We start from the raw sequence: 25,645 nt of genomic DNA, 5'->3' as shown, positions 1-25,645 counted from the left end.
TCCATCAATGATGCCGTATATAAATAGCATAATAAACAGTGCCATTAAGAAGTGAACAATTCTAAAACTTTGGAATATATTGACGAACTTAATTCGTTAGTGTATCTGTTGGTATTTTATGTTATGTCAGTAATTCCATCAGTATAAAACATTTTTTATGGTCAAATTGTATCTTCATTCCTTATCTCTCCATCCTGTAAATACTTAAAATCACAGCAGCACATATAACACAATAACACCAGTTATGTGTATAATAATAAAATCATAATTTTTTTTCTTGTCATGTAATAATAAATTCACGTCATTGTTATTACATTAAAATTAATTTCATCGAGAAATATTATATTAAAATTAATTTCATTACTTATTTAATTACACATTTGTGCTGTGCACATTAATCAAAATTGTCTTTTTTTTCTTCAATTTCATCCTCGTCATCGTCATCTTCATCGCAATCTTCTGTATTGATTTTATCACTATCACTATCATCATCTTCATTGACTTCTTTATGTTTGCTAGTTCTCAAAATATCATTTAACTCCTCAACGTCAACATCAACAAAAATATTCTCAGCGACGCAATATGGATCAACTAATTCATCTAGCTGAAAGACATCATCTCCCATAATTACTTCATTGTAACCATCCTGAACAACCCAGACACGACCCTTGAGTTTAGTTTTCACTGTGGATAACTAATCAACTATTGAACAATCATTTCTAAAGGAAAAGGTGTATGTGTAATAAACTTGCTAGCATTGTTTGGTGAAAACAAATATATCGTCAATGTTACAGAATCTATCATTTGTATTAATTTTGACCAAAACATGATGGAGATCTACTCTGTTTCCTCTGTTATTGGTACCATACCAATAACATTTGAATAATAAAACTTTATTTTACTCGCTATGATATTGCAATTTAATGACATCTTTTAACTTTCCAAAGTACTTAACTTCGAACTCATTAGAAGTCGATCCCTTAACACGTACTCCACTGTTATATGTCTTTCTGCTTTGACCATACTCTTCAGTATGAAAAACATGTTCATTGATGAAATACCTGTTGTAACACTTCACCTTTCTTTCAGGACCTAAACTTAGTAAATTCAAAGTAACACTAACATTCTCACCTAATTGATAAGCCTGATACATGAATTACAACCATTAACAGTTAATGAGAAATGTGTAATGAAATTAAATATCTCGAGATATAAGAATAATTAAATAATCCTTCCATGTGTTCTAAACCACATGAAAAATTGTTCATCTTATAATTGAAAGATTTGAGATTCAGTCATCTATGAGTTTTTAAACAGTAAAAATTGATGATGTTTTCTATAAGGAATTTAACAATCTATCAGTTTATGATATTATGAGAGATAAATTGTTCAAAAATAATGATATGTTAATTATTAAACTTACTGAATAAAATATCTCAATTCATCACAGTCAAATAATATATAATTATATGCGTGTCTGATTTTAATTTCTGTCAAGTATCTTTATCTCACAATATTTTTTGGTATAAGTAGTCCAAAATGAGAGAATATTAACAAGTTCCCACTCGAAGACACTTCCCCACCGTTGTCATGCCTTAGAACACAGTTTATTCTTGTTCTCAAGTGAGGCTTGAAATAGTTCAAGATAAATATTGAGATCTCTTCAACAATATATGCCTCGCATATCGAAGCCTCAATATGCGTCTTGTTTTTTACTTTTCTTTTAAGGTTAAACACATACATACATGAAATTAAATGAATGTTTTGATTTTTTTTAAAAAAGACAATAGAATTTTAATTACAATGCATGTGTAATACCTAACCTCTCGAATGGATACATCCATCTATATTGAACTAGGTCTCCAACTCTTGCCTTAAATGGTAAATGTATAGATAGATGTTCAATTGATTCATATAATGATAAAAGTAATATCATCTCAAGTTTATATATTGTCTGGATGATATTCATTTCAAGTCTCTTCATGTATTGTGTATGCAACTTGTTGAAGCATATATCTCTAAATAAATGACTGATCTCTATGAGTGCATCCCATATCCCATTTGGCAATAAATCCTAGTAAGCTAGTGGAATGAGTGTTTGCATAAACACGTGGCAGTTATGACTCTTTATCCCATATAATTTGCAACCCTCCAAATTCACCAATCTAGATATGTTCGAAGCATATCCATCAGGAAAATGCACACTCTTAAGCCATTGGTAAACAAGTAATTGTTCATTTTGTCTAAAGCGAAACTGGTTTTAGGCTTTGCAACTTGTGACCCATCATAAATCAACTCTATATTTTTACAGTGACGAAACAAAGTTATATTAATTCTAGCCTTCATATTGTTCTTTGTCTTCTCATTTCATGTCTATAACCGTGTTAAAAATATTTTCAAATATGTTTTTTTCATTGTGCATGACATCAAGATTATAGTGGAGGACATTGATCTTCTAATAAGAAAGCTCTTAAAAAAACTTCACTTTACCCAATTATAGGTTAAACCAAAACCATGAAACTTCTGCTTATCAGATTGAAAACCAAACACAATGTCATCATCCTGCGACACCACATCATATAATTCTTCACCCGATAGTAGCAGCGGTGCAAAACCCCTTTCAAATCCACTAACAAAAAAGTTCTTCCTGTACTTGTGATCTGTTGGTAAGAACCACCTATGAAAATAAAAAAAGACGTTCTATCACCATTTGTCATCGTGAAGGCTTTGTTATTTTTCATATAGTATGAACATGCAATTTTTCCATGCATGCTCCAATAAAAAACCATTACATATACAGGAAAATCATTGATAGTCCACATTAAAACTGCCTTTATTTGAAAATTATGTTTCATCGATACACCATAAGTTAAAGTCTTGGATAACCATAGCTACTTCAACTCATCAATCAAAGATTAAAGATAAACATCTATATTCCGACCCAGTTTATTAGGATCGGGTATGATCGTAGATAAGAACATGAACTCTGACCTCATACACATCCCGGTGACAAGTTGTAAACCGTGAGTATCATCGGCTAACAAGAATAAAGAGTAGAAAATGACCTGAATGGATTGAATCCGTCTGTACATAATTTAAAATGCACGTTCCTTGATTTTACTGAAAACTGAGGATACACCTTATTAAAATATTTCCAGGCTTCACCATCAGATGGGTACACCGACACTCCATCCACCGCAGCATTTGAATGATGCCATGTCATGTGCTCAGTTTTTTTTGGAGACATGAATAACCTTTATAGTTTAGGTGTGATTGTGAAATATCTAAGTTTTCTATATGTAATAAGAGTCCTCTTGCCGGTTTTGAGTTTATAACGAGCATGCCCACATGTTCTGCACTCGGTCAACTCTGTATTTTCAAGGTAGTACAACATGTTGAAGTTTAGAAACATGAAAATTTTATGGTATCCTAGGCCGGAGGGTTTCATCATGGATTTTGTAACATAAAATTTCTCTTTTAGCCTATTCTTTTTAGGTAAAATGTTTGCCCATTTGACAATTCGGTCATAAACCGTCTCATTTAACCCATGATCTGACTTGATGGTGAAAACATGTGCAACGACCAATAATTTATTGTGATTTGTGCACCTATCCCATAATAGTTCGCCAGAATCATTCAAAAGATCAAACCTGGTCGTGTCTATATTAGTTTTTTTATTTACGATTGGACATTCACTTGCATAACCCTAATTCATTCTCATCACATCCATAATCATATTCCTATAAGGATTACTATTGTCATCTACAACTCCATGCACACTGCTAGAACTTGAAATTGACCCAACCATCATTTCTACCATTGTCTCGTAAAGAGCATATGATTCTCCGTGTGCAAACAAACATATATATTTCTCCATGAACCCTTTATGTAAAAGATACATTATTATAATATCTGGATCAAGAAACTTTTTATTTTTTACATATTTTAAATGAACATCTAATACCGCCTCCACTAATATTTCTCAGACTAGACAGTGCGTAATTAATAAAACCCTTAACCCCATTACAATAATCCATCCCACTCAACCTTTCGGGTGAATCTTGATACATCCATGAACAATTATCCATTACTTATATCAAACCTATATAGAATATTGATGACAACATGTATTAATTAATTATGTAAACTATATAAATTAGCTAACATTTATTTAACTCAACTTCTTCAATCTATTTTAATAATACTATTAATTCATTATCATTTATCTATATAAATTCAAATTTCTATACATTTATCAAAATTCTCAACTCAACAATACAATTGATAAAATATAAAATGAACCGGTTAAATAAATCATTATTTATTTCATTAGAAAACACAAAAGTCACAAATTCAAAAGAAATTTCATCAATTTACAAATAAATATATTTTTTCAAAATCTCAAACAAATCCTAACATACACAAATTATACATTCATACAATAAATTTCTATGAGAAAAAAACTATAAAACAAGTAAACACCCAAACAAAATATATATAGTATAAAAATATACAATAAAAATTAACATTTCAAAAATTGAGTTCAAACAAAAATGGGTAGCTTTGCTTACTTAATGTGGGGAATTCTCAATAAAATTTAAATTAGAACAAGGGTGTTGACAGACTGAGTGTTGGGTTGGCCGAATTTGTGGTGGGAGGTTGATTTATGCTATAATTAGGATTTGGGCGGGGGTTATAATGCTGATTGTTGTAGAGCTGAGATGAAGAAGAAAAAATGAGGGGAGGGGGATAGAGGGGTCACTCACCAGGTCATAAATTAAATATTATTGATGACATTACAAATAAATTTCACCGACAGGTTAATTCTATTGGTCATTTTATTTGTATAAATGGCATATCATTGTACATTTTAGCTTTTATTTATACCTTCTTTTTCCATTGTAATCCCTTCAGTATAAGCTAAGAGAATATTTCCAAACCTAATACCATCTACATCTATAGTGTTGTGTTGTCTTACATCAAACAATTATACTAACACCGTTGGTTTGTGCGGCCTAGCCACACTTTTCAATTAATTTGAATTTATTTTTTACTTTATGTTAAATTTTTTAGTGTGTTTGGATCACTTTGATATGCTAATTTAAAAAAATAAAAAAATAATATTAATTTAATATATTTTCAAGAAAAAAATACTTACAACCTCTATTATAATGCAAAAATTGCTATGTTTTGCAGGGAAGAAAATTGTCAAGTGTACACATGGATTTTAACTTGAACGTTTAGTAATTACCCTAAGAAATGCTCTTAAATGGTGCAGATATGTGAAACAACTTGTAGTGGTTGTGAAGCATTAAGGCCGTACAGGATGCGACTAATATGTGGGTTTTAGAGGAAACTGACGGCCACAAAAGGATAATTAATAGTCGAAAAGCTGTTTAGATGTGCATTAATGGTTCAAGTTAGCATTTGCAATTTGTAGAAAATATCCATCCACAGTAGTTTACAGTTCAATGAATTTGGCATTATGGATTAATTGGAGAATTCTTAGCAAGATGCAAGTCGACCTAGGAGTATATATTATTTTATATTAAAGAATATATCAACTAAACTAATATGTGGGGCTCTCTTTTCTCTATAAAAAGGAAGGTAAGAAAGGGAGTTTGGCAAACATAGTTGCAATCTCTCTTTCATCGTTTATTCCTTAAGCATGGCTAGATCAAATATAGCTGGCAAAAGCCCTTCCATGATTTCCATAATGCTACTCTTTGGGCTCCTACTAGCTAGCCTAGATACAACAGGTATACTCATAATCATGTTAATTTTATGCTATCTGACAGTTTTACTAAAGCTCTCAACTTAACATCTATGGTTAACTAAATAATCACAATATTTTTTATACAGGTGCCCAGATAGGTGTTTGCTATGGAATGAATGGTAACTTACCACCAGCACAAGAAGTCATAGATCTCTACAACCAGAGGGGCATTCGCAGAATGCGACTCTATGATCCAAACCAAGATGCTCTACGAGCCCTTGGAGGCACCAACATTGAGCTCATGCTAGGTCTTCCAAACTCGGATCTTGAAAGGATTGCTTCTAGTCAGACCAACGCAAATGCATGGGTGCAAAGAAATGTAAGAAGTTTTGGCAACGTCAGGTTTCGATACATTGCGGTTGGAAATGAGGTTAGGCCATTCGATTCATATGCACAGTTTCTAGTCCCTGCCATGAAAAACATTCGCAACGCACTCTATTCAGCTGGACTAGGAAATATCAAAGTTTCAACCGCTATTGATAATGGGGTCATAGAAGATGATTCCTCCCCTCCCTCAAAAGGCTCTTTCAGGGGAGACCACAGACCATTTCTCGATCCGATCATTCGCTTTTTACTGAACAACCAAGCTCCATTACTGGTTAACTTGTATCCATACTTAAGTTACACCGGTAACTCAGAAGACATTCGTCTTGATTATGCTCTTTTCACAGCTCCATCATCACTAGTCTCTGACCCACCACTGAATTACCAAAACCTCTTCGATGCCATTCTTGACACTGTTTACGCTGCTTTGGAGAAATCTGGAGGGGGTTCTTTGGATATCGTGGTATCAGAGAGTGGTTGGCCAACGGCTGGAGGGACAGGAACATCGGTTGATAATGCAAGAATTTATAACAACAACTTAGTTCAACATGTGAAGAGAGGAAGCCCAAAGAAGCCTGGAAAGCCCATAGAAACGTATATTTTTTCCATGTTTGATGAGAATTACAAAAACCCTGAACTTGAGAAACACTGGGGGCTCTTTCTTCCAAATAAACAGCCCAAATATAACATCAATCTCCGCTGAAGAGTGCCAAAAAGTTTTCTCTGTAGAATAATGGTGGTGTAGGATACTCTCCAGTTTGTATGGAGAATATTAAATAAGAAGCCTGTAATCCACTGAAAAAGGCAGGGAAAAGAAAAACTATGTCTAGTTAAATGTAATCAATAAGATGCTCACAAGGTTACTGTATGTTTACGAAGTATCATGCAATATTAGGATTGTTTCTTGAATTCTGCAGGCATACACTCAAGGTCCTAATTAATGATCATAATTATTCCTGTCCATCAGGGCATGTGGAAGGGGTGAATCAAAGTTTACGATATAGATCAAAGTTAATATTTAAAGTACTCATTCATATTTAAAGTTATTTCATCAACATTTAAGCAACTAATTTTTCGACAATTTCCATCAATCTGAAGGGGGTGAATCAAAGTTTAAGATACATATTTTCTCCTCTGAAAAACAAAATTCAAGAGATTTGAAGGATAACTTCAGACCAAATGAACCTTAATACAATCAAAACGTTTAGATTTTAATTTGTAAGTGAGAAATGACCCTGACTTAAGCAGCAGGAGGCACTGAAGTTATAACATGCAAGCTGAAACAATCTAGCGCAATTCCTGTCACAGATCAGGATCATACCAATAGCACAATATATATGCTCAATTCCCAGCAATTTACGTTACACTTTATGTTGACATACGTACATGCATAGAAGGTTGGAACATCAAGAATATTCCTCTTAATGGATACCCTTTGTCAAAGACTCTTTGCAACATTATGGTTATCTTTTGGTGATTAAAATATAGCATGTTCAGAGAAATTAATTTATCTGCGATATAACGAGAAAGATAATTTAATTATGAAATAAAGATATCCAAGCTTGAAATAAAAACAAACTATTTTTTTTTATATCCACAAAAAAATTCGGACTTAATCACATTCAAGAAATTTATTTTTTAAAATAATTAAATTAATATAAGGATGTATCACGAAGATCATTCCAAAAAGAACTAAATTTTAATTGATTCATGGGGCTTTCATCTTTTTTTTTTTGGGTTTCTTTGACGAAACTAATGGGCCTGCGGAATAATAATCATTAAGGAAAAAATCACAGACCAAGCGGTTCTGATTTCTCTCGTTTTAATTTTAAGAAAACACTGCGCCACTTTTTGTTCCTCTTGCAATAAAACCTGCTCACCATCACCCACCGCTACAACCACCACCATGGAGGCGGCGATGACAGCAGGCGACTGCGACTTCTCATCAGAAGAAGTAAAAGAACTGATGACGTAAATGATGAAGAAACTTTCTACACTTGTACTTCTTTGGCAAAATTACAACTCACGTATTTAATTAACCAACCGATCAAATTCACATTTTCTTTTCAAAACTTGTTTGATTGTTGATTTGAATTATGGTTTTGATAGATAAATATTGAATCTATTTTTGTGGGAGTGAAATCTCAAGGCAAAATGGAAGAAAGACATTGGAATGGCAGAAGTGTTGGGAACTGATTGTCAGTAGCGCAGAGATCCAAGGGTCCAATTGCATAACTCCAAGGGTGAAATTAAAAACTTCTAAAGGATAAAGACAATCTTGGGCTTGATTGTAAGGTTTCGAAATTTCAAGGGAGGCAAATTGAAAAATAGCTAATTTAACCTAAGAACCCGAATGATACGTTATTCAGTAACTGTTCATTTTCTTCTTCCTCTGGAGCTACGGAAAACTGCCCAAGAAGCCACCAAAATGGCTTCGGTTAGACCCCATCTTCCCACCAAATCAAATTAAATCCGATCCAAATCGTAGACTACAGGACTGTTGGTGTTTTCTTCTCATCAAAAGTGGAACAAACTTGAGCTGTAGTTATCTTCATCCACAAGATCACCATCCTAGGAGATAAGCGACGGATTTTGTGGGAAAGATTTCAGATTGGCCCTATAAAAGCAAAAGGAAGGCCACTGTCATAGCAGGGAGAAAAACAAAATCACGAGGAAAACCAAAATAAAATCCTTGTAAAAAATAAAAAAGAAGAAGCAGCTCATTCTTGGCCAGTCTTTGAACCTTCTCTACCACAATATCATTTGTTGCCACAACACTAGGAGTTCCCACCGTGACCAACACTTCAGCAAACACCAGAAGCTTCTCTCTAACCGACGCGTCAACAACCTGACGCCCCAACCCCGAGCTCCTCTGCATTTGATGTCACTTTGGTTAGACGAAAGTACTTAAAACTCCATTCTAAACTACCAGGGATTATATGATCTATCTTTGTATTGGGAGGGAACATGAGCTCTTTGAATCATTTTGTTTCCATAAAATTAAAAAAAAAAATGCTTTTTGCATATTTAAAAAAAAAAATTAGTGTTATCACAAAAAAAATTAAAAAAAAAAACCCTCAAAAATATTTGTTATACCTTATTAACCAGTTTATTAAGCTCATTATAACTTGACTAAAATTAAAAAACTCATCGTCCTGACATATCCAAATTTTTAAAATAATATAACCCTCAATCCTATCTTTGTAAATAAAAAAAAAAATTTACCCATGCTTAAGGTCAATGTACTTATAAGACGGCACCGTCTTGAAAAATAAAAACAAATAAAATAGTTTTTTTTTAAAAAATTAATATATATATAAATAAATAAATTTCAACTCAAATTTAAATTTACATGTTCATGATAATGCCAGAGTCTGAAACATTCATATTTACTAATGTTAAAGTTAAAGATACTTTTAATATACACTAATGGTAGATTTAAAAATATTCACACTAGAATTGAAAATTATTCTGAACCTTATTATTCACTAACACTAAAGTTATGAATATTATATACAAACCATCAATATTATAATACAATAAATTCTTAGCAATTTAAAATAAAACCAATGATGCAACATATTTCAGGTAGGATGTTTAAGTTGTGATATTTTTTTTTTTGGTGTAATTAGTCCAGTGTCATAGAATCTAGGTTAACCAGTTAGAGTTTTTATTGATCATAATATTAGATGATGTTTTTTTAAATCATACTTATTCTCTCTAAAAATAAAATGATAAATATTTTTTTTTTTAAAGAAAAAAACGCCGTGATATCTACGACATCACCACTTAAAGATTTTAGGAGGGATAAATCTTTTGTACTGTAGAGAGGTAGATGTTCTCAATACGTACAAGAGAGGATTGTAGGAGGACTAAAAATAAGCAAAAAATAAAAGAAAAAAAAACTTTTTTTCCAAATCAAACAAACCGGCACTGCCATATTCTTGTTGGTTTATGACATTTTCCTCTTCTTTTTTCCACACACTGAAGTTGACATCCGCAAATTTGGAAGATATTAGAGGGAACGGCCCCTTGTATGGACAGGAATCACCTCATTTTGCGCCACAAAACGATCCAAGTTCAAAAAGTTTCCAGTCAAGCCCATTATAAGTTAGGTATCCATAAATGCACTAATTAACCCCACTAGGAGAGGGCTGTTGAAAATTCATGGAGGCTTGCTATGTGACCATGTTCCTGGTGTAGTCAAACAAGGATGGAAAATTGGTTCGGAAATGACAGCTATGATACAGGGGGTATGAAGCACGAATTGATGTGAACAAACTAAATATCCTATTTGGAACTAGAATATGAATTCTAGACCCTTTTTTTGGGGTAAAAATTCGGCTAGAATCACAGAATTTTTACACGCTTCTGTCGCTGATAACTCAGCAAGAATAAACCTTCAAATGAGCCAAGCAGCAGAAAATATACAAGAATTTGTTTCGTCTGTCTTAAGGCTTAGATTACAACGGTATCGATTTTATAAGCTCCAAATGATTCCAAACCTAACACCATCTATAGTGCTGTGTTGTCTAGCATAAAACAATCACACTAAGTAAAGAATGCCGTGCTGCGCAGGGATGAAAATTGTCTAGTTTACACGTGAATTTTAACTTGAACGTTTATTAATTACCTAAGAAATGCTCTTATACGATGCAGATATGTGAAACAACTTGTAGTGGTTGTGAAAAATTTAGGCCGTAGAGGATGCGACTTGTCTGCCTGGATATATATTAAAGGAAACTGACTGCCACAAAACGATAATTAATAGCTCTTGAGACTTTTCAAAGCTATGTATAAGGTCCCAGATGAAGAGCTGTTAGATGTGCATTGAATGGTTCAAGCAATAGCATTGGCAATTTGTGGAAAATATACGTTCCACAGTAGTCTACACTATAATGAATTTGGCATTAAGGATGGGAAAATTCTTAGCAAGACCAAGTCTAGGTGTATACATTTTCTCTATAAAGAGGAAGGTAAGAAAGGGAGTTTGGCAAACATAGTTGCAATCTCTCTTTCATAGTTTATTGTGATTTCCTTAAGCATGGCTAGATCAAATTTAGCTGGCAAAGGCCCTTCCATGATTTCCATAATGCTACTCTTTGGGCTCCTACTAGCTAGCCTAGATACAACAGGTATACTCATAATCATGTTCATTTTATGCTATCTGATAGTTTTACTAAAGCTGTCAACTCAACATCTATGGTTAACTAAATAATCACAATATTTCAATACAGGTGCCCAGATAGGTGTTTGCTATGGAATGCTTGGTAACTTACCACCACCATCAGAAGTCATAGCTCTCTACAACCAGAGGGGCATTCGCAGAATGCGACTTTATGATCCAAACCAAGATGCTCTACGAGCCCTTGGAGGCACCAACATTGAGCTCATGCTAGGTCTTCCAAATCCGGATCTTCAAAGGATTGCTTCCAGTCAAGCCAACGCAAATGCATGGGTGCAAAGCAATGTAAAAATTTTTGGCAATGTCAAGTTTCGATACATTGCGGTAGGAAATGAGGTTAAGCCCTCAGATTCATTCGCACAGTTTCTAGTCCCTGCCATGCAAAACATTCGCAACGCACTCAATTCAGCTGGACTAGGAAGTATCAAAGTTTCAACCGCTATTGATAATGGGGTCATAGCAGATGGTTCCTTCCCTCCCTCAAAAAGCTCTTTCAAGGGAGACTATAGACCACTTCTCGATCCGATCATTCGCTTTTTAGTGAACAACCAAGCTCCATTACTGCTTAACTCGTATCCATACATCAGTTACTCACTTAACACAAGAGACATTCGTCTTGATTATGCTCTTTTCACAGCTCCATCACCACTAGTCTCTGACCCACCACTGAATTACCAAAACCTCTTCGATGCCCTTCTTGACACTGTTTACGCTGCTTTGGAGAAATCTGGAGGGGGTTCTTTGGAAATCGTGGTATCAGAGAGTGGTTGGCCAACGGCTGGAGGGACAGGAACATCGGTTGATAATGCAAGAACTTATAACAACAACTTAGTTCAACATGTGAAGAAAGGAACCCCAAAGAGGCCTGGAAAGCCTATAGAAACTTATATTTTTGCCATGTTTGATGAGAGTAACAAAAACCCTGAACTTGAGAAACATTGGGGGCTCTTTTCTCCAAATAAACAGCCAAAATATGACATCAATCTCAACTAAAGAGTGCCAAAAAGTTTTCTCTGTAGAATAATGGTGGTGGAGGATACTCTCCAATTTGTATGGAGAATATTAAATAAGACTGTAATCCTCTGAAAAAGGCAGGGAAAAGAAAAACTATGTCTAGTTAAATGTAATCAATAAGATGCTCACAAGGTTACTGTATGTTTACGAAGTATCATGCAATATTAGGATTGTTTCTTGAATTCTGCAGGCATACACTCAAGTTCCTAATTAATGATCATAATTTTTCCTGTCCATCAGGGCATGTGAAAGGGGTGAATCAAAGTTTAAGATGTAGATCAAAGTTAATATTTAAAGTACTCATTAATATTTAAAGTTATTTCATCAACATTTAAGCAACTAATTTTTCGACATTTTCCATCAATCTGAAGGGGGTGAATCAAAGTTTAAGATATATATTTCCTCCTCTGAAAAACAAAATTCAAGAGATTTGAGAGGATAACTTCAGAACAAACGAACCTTAATACAATCAAAACGTTTAGATTTTAATTTGTAAGTGAGAAATGACCTTGACATAAGCAGCAGGCAGGCACTGAAGTTATAACATGCAAGCTGAAACAATCTAGCAGTTCCTGTCGCAGAATCAGGATCATACCAATAGCACAATAGATATGCTCTGTTTCCAGCAATTTACGTTACACTTTATCTTGACATACACTTTGTCAAGGAATCTTTGCAACATTATGGTTATCTTTTGGTGATTAAAATATTTAAAGTTCAGAGAAATTAATTTATCTGCGATTTATCGGGAAAGATGATTTAATTATGAAATAAACATGACTGAAGATATCCAAACTTGAAATAAAAACAAACTATTTTTGTATAACCGAAAAACAATTCGGACTTAATCACATTCAAGAAAATTTTATTTTTTAATTAAATTAATATAAGGATGTATCATAAAGATCATTCGAAAAATAACTAAATTTTGATTGATATGAAGCAATCCTGAGGGTTATTTAATTTTTTTTTAAAGGCTACTACTGTTCGTGGGCTTTCGTCTATTTTTGGGTTTCTTTGACGAAACTAATGGGCCTGCGGAATAATAGTCATCAAGGAAAAATTCACAGACCAAACGGTTATAATTTCTCTCCTCGTTTTAATTTTAAGAAAACACTGCGCGCTTTTTTGCTCCTCTTGTGATAAAACCTGCTCACCATCAACCACCACCATGGAGGCGGCGGCGACAATTGGCGACTGGGACTACTCATTCAGAAGAAGTAAAAGCAATGACGTCGTAAATGATGAAGAAACTTTCTACACTTGTACTTCTTTGGCAAAATTACAATGCACGTAGTTAATTACCTAACTGGTCCAATTCACATTTTCTTTTCAAAACTTGGTTGATTGTTGATTTGAATTATGGTTTTGATAGATAAATATTGAATCTTTTTTTGTGGGAGTGAAGTCTCAAGGCAAAATGGAAGAAAGAGATTGGAATGGCAGAAGTCATTGCAAAGAAAGGCAAATGGTGTTTGGGTGCGTATGAAAAAAATTCAGGATTTCACAAAACTTAAAATTATAGTTAAATTGTATAAAGAATTATGATTTAATAAACTTTGAATGTCAATAATTCTTAATAACAATAACCGTAGAGATTAAATAATAAGCTAAGCAAAACTACTAATAATTCTTAATTTGATTCTCAAAAAGATACTTTGCCTTCATAATTTGATCATAGTCTGGATGTTGGACTTGAAAGAAGTATTTATTAGTTTATAATTAGGAAGAAAAAATAAATCTCCCAATAATTATCACATATAGAACCAAGACACAACAGGTGACCTACTTCGTATAACTAGGTCATGTTGAACCCTTCTCCACCTTGAAGAAGCTCCATCATCCAGCCTAATTACAACTTCATCATCCTCTCATATGAGATATTCATGTATTTTTTAATTATAGCACACTTATCAACTCAGTCAAGGAATGCCTCATCGAAGATTGGTTGAAGAGGATCAAATATGCAAAATTAAAAAATTTGGCAGTGTATGTATTTTCCACTAATGAATGCCCTATTGACAAAGAAAATTTAATTTGAGGAGAGAAATCCAAAACGGATGTTTAAGTGATCAATTAGAATTTTTCAAGGTTTTATTGAATTTATTAAGGGCTTAATTGCAAGAAAAATTATTTTTTTAGTCAATTTAGGCTTTAATTGGAAGAAGTTAAAGTCTGGGGTCGAATTGAAATTTTTAAGAGTTAATCTGGTCAAATCAAGGGCTTAATTGCATAAATATAGAAGTTTGATGGAAAATTAGAGACGTGATTAAAGAAATACAAAACCAAGGATCAAATTGAAAAAAAGCGTGTGAATGTAAGGGCTGAAATTAACCAAATCAGAGGCCAAATTGAAGAAATTAGAAGTTGTTTGGTCAATTGAGGGTTAAAATGCACAAATTCAGAACCAATAATCAAAATGAAAAAGACGGCCAACTTAAAGGCTGACAGTTGAGTTTGTCGGTGGTGAAATTGCAAGAAATTAAAAGTTTAAAGGCAATTAGAGGAGCAATTAAAAGAAATTAGAAGAACAGAGACTTAATTAAAAATTGCAAATCCCAAATTAAAATCCATAATCTCACCCAAACGATGTGTCTTTCAAACTTAAACAAGAGAAGGTGAGCGACATGGTGTTTAGTCGACTAGACCTTTGTTTTCGACTGTTTTGGGTAATCGGGTTGGCAATTTCAAACAAATAAATATGGACTTACAGATCTCCAAATTGAGCAAGGTTGGATTCAAATGAAAGGTATGCATCTCCTTTACCAAGTTAAGGTGGTCACAGAGGACTCCGACGAAACCTCAAAAATAGATAACTCAGTCATCCAAAGGTGAAACTCAATTGTGTAAAAAACCAGCTTTCTTTTCATGTCTTCACACCAAAGGCTTCTCATGGGTTCTTATCAAGGGTTCACAACCCTTCCCTTAAGATAAAGGGTCAAGAATGGATTCAAAATCCTTCCAAAAACCTATAAATACCCCCTTAAAATCAAAAGAAAAGGGTCTGAAAAAAAAACAGAAATAGTTATCCTAGATACCTTTCTAATCCAAAAACAGGCCCTTATGGCCTTATTTAGTTGTTTTTTATTTGTTTTTTGTTTTATGTTTATGTTTACAAGCATAACAAAGAGATTCAGAATGCTTAACAAATGATCTTGCATTCACCACTTTGTTGTTGTGTTTCCATTCAGTCTTGTTATTTCTAAAGTTTTTTGATGTTTTGATACTTGTTTATTATTGTTTTAAGTTTGTTTTTGATATATAATATTGTTTTAGTTTGTTTTTTTGACCTAGCTTATGCATGTTAATACAAGGGTGTTTTCCTTGGCTTTTCTATGCATGTTCATGAACAAAATGGGTTCAAAAGGCTAATTTTGAATCCATGTTGCATGAGCATATATGTTGTGTTAAGTTATTTTTCTTTCGGGATTTGGTATATATCTTAAGCTTGATTTTAGTATTTTTGATGTTTTTTGCTAGTGTTTTTTTATTCAAATATATTTGTGTATATTAGTGTAACCTGTTGGGATAAATAAAACATGTTTTAGAAGCCAAAAATATCAGTTTTGAAGGTTTGATAGTGGTTGCATTTTGGGCATGTTTGTTGGGTTTGTTGGCTAGGCAATGTTCTTCGTGCTCTAGTGAAGGACATTGCCTTAGATACATGATTTGAACCAATCTTGGTCCATTTCTTTGCACAAAATTATTCATTGGACTTGATTAGTCAATAATCTATGATTCATTCGAATCAATAACATGATTTAATAAGTTTAAATTCTAACATTTGGTTTCGGTACCGAAACCTATTTTTGGCCAAATCATGTTGATTCGTTGGAAATTGAAGTAAATCGATAACATGTTCTAGCCTTTGAATTAATTTTGACCAAACCATGATAGAGATCTACTTTAATTCCTCCATCAGTGGTGTCATACCAATAACATTTAAATAAAAATACTTTAGTTTGCATGCTATGATACTGCAATGCAATTACCTTTTTTAATTTTTCATAATAGTCAACTTCAAACTCATTTGAAGTCGATCCCTTAACACAAAGCCTATTGTTATATGTCTTTCTACCCTTCCCATATTCTTCTGTATGAAACATGTGTCTATTAGATAAAATATCCGTTGTAGCACTTCACTTTTCTTTCAGGACCTAAACTCAGTAAAGACAAAGTAACACTACCATTCCCTCCTAATTTATAAACCCGGTACATGAAGTACAACTATGAATAGTTAACAAGAAATGTATAATGAAATTAAGTATTCCGATAGATAATAATAATTAAACAGTACTTACATGTGTTCTGAACCACATGAAAAATTGTTCTTGTAATCGAAAGATTTATGATTCAGTCAATTGTGAGTTTTGGGACAGTAAATATTGACGATGTTGTCTATGAGGTATTCAATAATATGTCAGTTTATGATATTATATGAGATAAATTGTTCATTAATAATAGAGTTTAAGCAGTATACTTGTTGAATAAAAGGTCTCAGTTCATCGCAGTAGAAGATCTCTTTCTTTTCTCCCTTTCTATACCGGCGGTGTCACCGATGGAGACCTGAAAAACAAAAGACACACACAACAAGTTTTGGTTTCCTTCTTTGTTCTCATTAGGGGATCTTTTTTTCCAGCCCTCTCTTGGCCTATTAATGGTGTTCGCTATAGTCAATGGCTAGTGGAGAGGTATGTTGGCCGACGATTGAATTTGAAAGGGGCGACGGTTATTGTTCGTGAACTGGAGTTGCTTGGCGGCGCATGACTGGGCTACTGTGAAGGCTATTTTTGTCGAGATAAAAGGTGTCTTTTCATTAGTTGAAGCTGTAATTGGTGGTGGAAGAGGCTGGGGTGATTTGGTAAATGGGGGTTGGCTTTTTATAGTGGCTAAGGCTATTATGGCTCACAGTATAGAGTTGTTGGTTTTGTGTGTTTAGTTGTCGGTGGGTCTGTTGTGGGTCTTGAGAGGAGACGCCCGGTTGGCGGCTAAATTAAGGTTTTGTTGATGAAGGTGTTGGTTAGGCTGCTGGTGGGTTGGCCATGGGCTGTTGGAAGCTAGTTGAAGGAGATGAATTCGAGCCTGTTTGTTTACGTGGCTGCGATTGCGTTTTAATGAAACCACAGATTTAAGCCGTTTAATAAAGATGAAAACAAGATTTACTATGCATGGGTCCCACATTATTTTTGAGTCCGAAACATAGGGAAAGAAAAGCAAGGAATTCCTACTTTTCACGCACTGTTCATGTTAATTGCACTGTTCACTTAACAGTGCAATTAGCATGAACAGTGTAGCATGCTACACTGTTCCAGTCGAACCAGTTCCGACCGGACCAGGTTCAGTCCAAAGCTCAACATGCATTGAACCGGGTCCGACCCAGTAAAATAAAAAATAAAAATTATTTTTAATTTTTTAATTGTGTTTTATTAGAAAAATTAGTGTTTAACATTATTCAATGACACTACGTAAATTAGACAGAAATCGCTTGATGACGTAGCATTTGCAGAATTTGATCACAATTCCAATTTTGTTCCTAATTATATTTTACTTGATGTTGTCGCGCACTTAAGAAACCAAAAAAACTGTAGTCTTTGTCAGATATATTTCATACGTGATGAAATTGTAGATAGTTTAATGGAACAATGAAAAATATTTATATAAAGTATTATTTATTTCATGATATAATAACAATAGTTAAATCTACAATATTTAAATTAAAAACCATAAATATTAATATGTATTTTTTAAAATTATTTTATAACCTCAATTTCAAAAGCATTATTAACCAAACACATTAAACTTCTTTTTGTTTAACCTCAATTTCAACCACAGTTTTAACCAAACATACATAAATATCAAATCAACCTCAACTAAAAGCACTTTTTATAAAATAACTTTTTTCAAACCACAAGCACAACAGCTACCACAATACCAAACACACTTTTTTTATGGAGAGGGGTTTCGACTGGAAAAGTGGGTGGTGGCTATTGTATAGAAAATAGGTTAAGGATTTTTTTAATGGCTCTCCTCATTTTTATTTTTTTTGTGATATAACCATATGTTTATAAGTAAATAAGTTTATTATTTTTAATTGTGTGGTCTCCAAGCAAACTTAGTGACCAAGTAACTCGAAAAACAATTTAATCCCTCAACTTCTTTCTTTTCACTTTTAGTCCCTTTGTTCATTTTGATTTTTTCTTATATATATAGAAAAAGAACAACTTCAATATAGACTTAAAAAGCGCGTTAGCAATTGAATACATAGAAAAAAAACACTGCAAGTGATGTAAAGATGTTAAAAACATATTTTTATGGGGTTTTTATTGTTTTTTGCAATTTTTTTTTGTTCTCAAATTTTTTTTCAAAATAAAGTTAAAAATTAAATAGCAACATAAAAAGCAAACGAGATACGTTGCATCCGAAGTATTTTAGTACATAAAGTATAATAAACGTTATTTTACAAAAGTTGAGGTGGTCAAGCTAAGAAAACATGGTTAATTTATGTAAAAGGTTTCTTGGGATGGTCATCGTTTTTTTAAACAAAAACGTATGAGATGAAGCAAGCAGCGCGGCAATGGCCACTTAAGTTTGTCTTTGCTATTGTGTTAGTTGTTATTGTTATTATAAATGATTTTTATATATAAAATAGATAAAAATTAAGTTTTATAAATAAAAATTAAGTTATTTTAATTTTTATAAAATTAAAATTTAAAACACAATTATATTTTAAAAGTTATTTAACTAACTAAAAACATTTCTAGAAAAAATAAAAGCTACTACAATACAAATAGTCTCTTGCTTATCAACTTCCAAAATAAATATTGTGAAATTATATAAAATATTTACAAGTTTAAATTTTAATAAGAAATTTTTTATATTTAAGAAAATAATACAAAATTAATTTTATTTTACCTAAGATGATATCAATATTTTTAAAACTAATAATTTAACATCAAGAAAAATTTTAAAATATTAAAGATATTTTGACCCTTTTTTTTATACCTTCAAATTGAAATTTTTTTCTTATAATTTCATAAACTCTAGGGAGTTCCGTTACTCTATTTACCCCTTCTAAAATCTAATGATACTTCCATTGTATAATTAAAATATTTTAACATAAAAAAGTAATTAAGGAGGTTTTTTCTTCTCTTTAATTTTTTGAATTTTAACCTTAAATCTAGCCTTTAAAGAATTAATAGTCCATTCCATTTGAGACGTAAATCAAAGCTTGATATATATATATATATATATATATATATATATATATATATATATATATGTATCAAGCTTTGAGACGTAATCTCAGAAGAAGTCTTCAGAAACAATTATTTTTAATAGTGTACGTAAGTGGTGGGCGGGTCATATGCATGTGTGTGTTGATCTTACGCTATTGAATTTTTTCCCCAATAATTTTGTTTGATGTGTAATATTCATTGAAACTAGATTAATTAATTATGCGCTTGCTAGATAAAGCCAAGTTATTCTGTAGTAGATTAGTCGTTAAATTAGTTCTCAATTAGAACTTTTCGACTCTTTTCCTTCCTAGCAAATTATTTGTTCTATAACGCTTGTGTCTTCAAGAGGACGAATATCCTTCTTTGTTGCAATTAATTAGGAGGGAAACCCTTTCCTTTGTCCTTAATTTCTCAGAGGCACAGGCATTGCTTTTTATGACCGTACTTGTATTTCGTTGAATTTTTTCTACAACAAGAACCAAATTCCATGATAAACCGGCCACATTCGGGTAATCTACTCATGGTAAAATAATTTTTTATATTTTCTCTCTCTTTGTGTCTAGTCAATAAGAAAATTTTCACTACGAGTTAAAACAACTTGATTAAGGGTATATTTGCTAATGTGGTAACTGTTGTGGTTTTTATTTGAAAAAAATTATTTTATAAAAAATATTTTTAGTTGAGGTTGATTTGGAAAAATATATGTTTGGTTAAAACTGTGGTTGAAATTGAGGTTGGACAAAAAGTAATTTAATATGTTTGGTTAAAAAAATGCTTTTTAAATTGAGGTTATAAAATAATTAAAATATATATATATTAATATTGATGGTTTTTAATTTAAATATTTTAGATTTAACTACTGTTATTACATCATGAAATAAATAATATTGATATCAAATATTTTTTATTATTCCATTAAACTACGTGCAATTTCATCACGTACGAAATCTATCCAACAAGGACTACATTTTCCATGGTTTATTAAGAGCGCAACAATATCAGGTAAAAATATCATTAAGAACAAAATTTGGATTGCAATCAAATTCTGCAAATGCTATGTCGTTAAACGATCTCCTTCTAATTTTTCGAATAAAACATAATTAAAAATAAAAATAAAAACTGGATGTTTTTTTAACTGGGTCGAACCCGACAAGAATAAAATTGGGATTGCGATCAAATTCTGCAAATGTTACGTCGTCAAACGATCTCCTTCTAATTTTTCGAATAAAACACAATTAAAAAAGTAAAAATTGAATTTTTTTTAATCGGATCGGACCCGGTTCAATACATTTAGATTTGGACCGGACTCGGTCGGTCCGGAACAGTGGAGTAACTCTCCACTGTGTTCCGCAAGTTTGCGGAAAGCAACAAAGAGCTGCTTTCCACAAACATGCTGTTTTAACTCATTTTAGCCGGCCCCACATGAATAGTAGATCGTGGTTTTTTTGTTACCAAACATTTGAGGCTGTGGTTTGCTTTAAAAAGCAAATTGCAGCCGCGTAAACAAACACCGCCTAAACATGGAAACATCCAATTCAACATTTAAGTAGTGTCTTTTGATTCAATTTAATTGAAAGATCCTATCAACTTTAATTCCAACATAAATATGATGGAATCGCTCAAACTATTCTTAGTGAATGTATAATCACTCATAGACGATGGGTGGATAGGTTAATCTATATATATAAAACAGTCTGCATTTTTTTCTCCTCCTTTATAAGCAAAAACAGTAGAATATAATTTCATGACAATCCAACGAGTACAATAAGGACAACATTTCATGGACTTACCTGCCTTCATTTTATTGTAATTCAGATTTGATAGCCATGATAATTCCACATGATGATGACTAAAACAGGGTTAATTGAATTTAATTAATTACCTAGTGATATGAGCAATGAAGGATTCCATCTCCATACGAGAAACTCCACCTTCAGCCACGGATCCTCGCACGGACTCCCCCATTTCTGCTGCTCTCTTTCTCATCTCATCACCTTCTGTTGATGCCATTAGCCTATTCACAGCACTTCCAACAATCTTAGATGTTACAATCTCATCTCGTTGCGCCCAATCCTTAACGACAATTCCAATCTTGAGGACTTCTGTTATTAGAACTGTGTTTCTTGGTTGATCCGAGTGCATAGGCCAAGCTGCAATTGGCACTCCCATGCTAATGCTTTCCATGCAAGAATTCCATCCACAATGACTCATAAACCCTCCTGTTGCCGGGTGAGCTAAAATCTCTAGTTGGGGTGCCCAGTCTCTCACCACTAGTCCTATCCCATCCACTGAATTCTCATACCCTTTTGGAAGTTCGGCTCTTCTCTCTTCTCCATTGAAAACATCTCCTTTATCACCATCTCTTAGAACCCATATGAACTTTTTCTTGCTTTCTCTCAACCCAATTGCCAGCTCCTTGATTTGTTCATCATCGAAGGTGGTCGTCGTCCCAAACGACACGTAAATTACCGTGTTTTTTGCTTGTTTATCAAGCCACTCCAAGCAAAAATGCTGCTTTTTTGAGCTTTCTGATCTTTCTGGTATTGTCACAGGATTGAAAGGCCCTAGTGCCCAATGCTTAATGCCTTCCTTAATTGTTTCTTTCTCAAGAAAATCCAAATAAGCAGATTCTACCAATTTGCAAGTGTTGTAAACACAGCCAGTGTTAAACTTTTGGTACTTACTATAATGACAATCAACGAAATCCGCAAACTCATCAGTAAAACACCCTTCTAGAGAAGGAGTATCCCGTGGAAACAACTCATTTTCCTCTATAAGCTTCCCTTCTTGTTCCCATTCATACAAGGAAATAGCAAAAGCAGACACACTATGGAAAGTGTAAGACTCGGCATTCGAGAGGAAACGAGCTTCTTCAATCACAGACCCCATTAAAGAGTCATGAATTACAATAACCTTTCTTGCTTTGCAAGAAAGTGCACGTAAAAGCATAGAAACAGGCTCGGTAAGTTGAGATGAGGCGTTGAAGACTGGTTGTAAGTGAGAAGGGAATTTGATTTTGGCTTTTGGATCGGGCGGGGGGCAATGAAAAGGAGGGATTTCGATATCATGGAAATGGATATTTGCAGCGGCGTTTGGGTCCCAACCGTGTACGCGCTGCTTGGCCTGACGATTGTGGGTGGTGGCGCCAACGTAGTGGACCGGGATGTTGTGGGATAGGATGAGCCTAGAGAGTTGGAGGAGCTGGTTAAGATGGCCTTGTGCTGGAAGGGGCACCATGACCACAACAACTTGTGCTTGTTTTGTGAGGTCATTTATGCCGTGGCTTGGTGGGTCTTGTTGGTTAGCCATAGGGTGGAAGATGTTTGAAATGGCTCTGGGTATAGATTTTATGTGTTTTCGTATGATGCTGTTGTGTTAGGGGATGGGCTTTTATATAGAGACTAGGGTGGTTGGGATTATGAGTAGAATATGAAATTGATAATGCTGTGTTTGTCGTCAATAAAAGTTGTCAAATTATTTGAGATTGATAACTAAGGGAGAAACGTGCTTTTGTGTATGAAAAATGAAAGTAGCAATAGCCTTATATGCAATTGGATAATATATAGGAGAAAAACTGCATATATTCATTGTTTAGAAAACATTGTTCGTATACGTCTCTAATCTCTAATTAGTTAATGTGCTATATTGGTAAGGTTATACTTGTAGTTAGAGAGGTATTAAGTACCTTGTAAGCCTAGCTAGATGATGGATTCTTGCCAGGATAGAGCCATAAATGAAAACTGTCTTTACTTTAGGGCCCGTTTGTTTGCTGGAAAGTAATTTTTTTTTTTAAAGTGAATTCCGGGAAAGTAAATTATTTTCTGATATTTGGTAGTGTAATGAAAAATAAGTTGGAAAACACTTTCCAGTGTTTGGTTATGTCATGGAAAATGAGCTGGAAAATAACTTATTAATGTTTTATTTTTCTCAAGTTTATTAAAATAATGATGAACAAATCTTACAAATTAAAAAATTTAATGAGAATCAAATTGAAAAAAAATATAATTTCATAAATTATCTCAAATAAAATAAATAATAATCAAAATAATAGAGATCAAATTTAAAAAAAAAAGATGAAGAAATTAAACTAATAATAATTAACATTTCATAAATTATTTCAAATAAAATAACAATCAAAAGAATGAGGATCAAATTTAATAGAGAAAAAATTTCAATAAAAAAAATGATAAGGAAAAAACAAATAACAATTATAAAAATGAGGACCAAAGTTAATATAAAAATTAAATTTTAAGAGATGAAATTGAAAAATAAATATTTAAAACAAAATATATATAGCAATTAAAAGTTTGAGAACCAAATTTGATATAATCAGCAAATAATATGATATTTCTAAATTTTTCACAACTTCCGGAAAGTGTTTTCCGTCCAAATTTTTCAGGAAAACACTTTCCTGGAAACCAAGCCAAATTTTCCTTTGACTGGAAAGTGTTTTCCGTTGACCAACTTTCATAATGACAAACAAACACAGGAAAGTTTGGAAAGTGATTTTCCGGAAACCACTTTTCGAGAAAGAAACATAGCCTAGATACGTGGACAATTTCTGGTTAACAACAATACTCTGGACAAAGTCTCATGGTCATTAACCTTTTCTTGTTTTTCATTTTTTTACCTCTAGAAAGTTACCTATTTCATTAAATTAATCAGTCGCAATGTCCATATCTACCGGCATCTATCTATACAATGCTTGCAAAACAAGAAGACTGGACCGAAGACCAAGCAAACTAACAAACAAATGAAGTGGCATTTGCTCTACAATGTTCTTGTTTGATGATGTTGTCTCTTTGGAAAACAACACTATGCCTATATGTACTCGTTTTTGAATAACGAGAAAGCTGCAGGCCTCGTCTAATAATCCATTCATGTAGCTATTAGAGCCGAATTGATGCTCCTCATCTTATGCAACGACACCAATTCGCTAATTCCTAACTTGAAGTGTTTCTTCTATTGTCTTAATCTCCTATATTATCACTGTAAATAAAACTCATCAAGTTTGACTTTTCTCCCTTCTTATAGAACAAACCAAAGCATATGGTGCCTTTTAGGTACCAAAGTATCCTTTTAATAGTTTGAACATGTATCTTTGTTGGTTTCTTAATGTATATACTGTCTATTGTTACATACATTAAACTTCCTACAATCTTCTTGTAAAGAATGTTATCATCCTTCTTTCCTCCATAATCTTTATCTAGTTTCAAATCAAACTCAGTTAGTGTATTTTCTAAATTATATTTTTTTATTTGAAGTTTATCTAAAACTTCTTAAACATATTTCTTTTGAGAAATGAAAATTCTAGTAGTAGATTAAACCACTTCAAAGCCAAAAAAATAATGTAACTTTCTAAGATTAGACATATCGAACTTAATTAGTCATTATGAACCTTTTAAAATTTCAAATATGGCTCTTTCATTTCTAGTGTAAATTAAATCGTCTATATATAAACATACAAAATGCATTTTTTCTCCGTCTTTAATTTAAAAAAAAATATAGTCATATGGACATCTTTTAAAAACTTCTTAAAAAAAAATAAGCTTCTATATGACTGTATGAAGCTCTTGGAACTTGCTTCAACTCATATAGAGCTTTTTTAAAACTTATAGACCTTGTTCATCACCTAATTTCATATAATCAGAAGATTGATAAACAAATACTTGTTATTGTAGATCTTTGTGTAAAAAAGCTGATTTTATATCCAACTATAAGATAAATAATGAATTTTGAGCTACCAAAGCAAGAATCAATCTAATTGTGTCATGTCTTATAATTTAAGCAAAAACTTCTTTGTAATTGATAATGTATGCTTACATATAACCTTTGGTTATTAGATGTGCTTTATACTTGTCGACTTTGTCATTTTCCTTTAACTTTATCTTGAACACTTATTTCACTACACCATTAAACAGTTTTACCGACGGACTAATTCCGTCGGTGACAAGAATGAACTTCGTCGGTGAAATAATTACCGACAGTTTCACCGATGGATTTAGTCCGTCGGTATAATAGTCGTCGGTAACTCGTCTTTTCGTCGCTAATTCTGTCGCAAATAAAAAAAACCACCCACCGACGGAAACACTGACGGTCTTACAGACGGAT

At 32.9% G+C, this 25,645-nt stretch overlaps 2 protein-coding genes across 4 annotated transcripts; one reads left to right on the top strand and one right to left on the bottom strand.

The window, feature by feature from the left end:
* Positions 1-5,600: 5,600 nt before the first annotated feature.
* LOC7468989 (glucan endo-1,3-beta-glucosidase, basic isoform) lies at positions 5,601-12,440 on the top strand. Of its 3 annotated transcripts, none has more exons than XM_002323289.4 (2): positions 5,601-5,759; positions 5,863-7,009. In XM_002323289.4, exons 1-2 carry the CDS (start codon positions 5,669-5,671, stop codon positions 6,801-6,803), a joined length of 1,032 nt encoding a protein of 343 aa, XP_002323325.2. In that variant the 5' UTR covers positions 5,601-5,668; the 3' UTR covers positions 6,804-7,009. The 3 variants fall into 3 exon arrangements, with proteins under 3 accessions (XP_002323325.2, XP_052304083.1, XP_006373789.2); XM_052448123.1 differs by lacking the exon at positions 5,863-7,009 and adding an exon at positions 11,338-12,440 and having other exon boundaries at positions 5,604-5,759; XM_006373727.3 differs by lacking the exons at positions 5,601-5,759; positions 5,863-7,009 and adding exons at positions 11,070-11,235; positions 11,338-12,440.
* An 8,807-nt stretch (positions 12,441-21,247) lies between these two features.
* On the bottom strand, positions 21,248-23,007 carry LOC7468988 (zeatin O-glucosyltransferase). The gene has a single exon (XM_002322687.4). It carries the CDS (start codon positions 22,841-22,843, stop codon positions 21,413-21,415), a length of 1,431 nt encoding a protein of 476 aa, XP_002322723.2. The 5' UTR covers positions 22,844-23,007; the 3' UTR covers positions 21,248-21,412.
* Between the last annotated feature and the right edge of the window lie 2,638 nt (positions 23,008-25,645).

Source organism: Populus trichocarpa, chromosome 16 (genome assembly GCF_000002775.5).
Source record: "Populus trichocarpa isolate Nisqually-1 chromosome 16, P.trichocarpa_v4.1, whole genome shotgun sequence".
Lineage (NCBI taxonomy): Eukaryota > Viridiplantae > Streptophyta > Magnoliopsida > Malpighiales > Salicaceae > Populus > Populus trichocarpa.
Note: the sequence above shows the minus strand (reverse complement) of the source record. Positions and strands in the feature narration are given on the sequence as shown.

Bases quoted from the DNA above. Each gene is read 5' to 3' on its own strand.
- LOC7468989 (XM_052448123.1), top strand. From the start codon at position 5,669: ATGGCTAGATCAAATATAGCTGGCAAAAGCCCTTCCATGATTTCCATA. The intron at 5,760-11,337 runs GTATACTCATAA...ATTTCAATACAG, and splicing joins AGCTAGCCTAGATACAACAG to GTGCCCAGATAGGTGTTTGC.
- LOC7468988 (XM_002322687.4), bottom strand. From the start codon at position 22,843: ATGGCTAACCAACAAGACCCACCAAGCCACGGCATAAATGACCTCACA.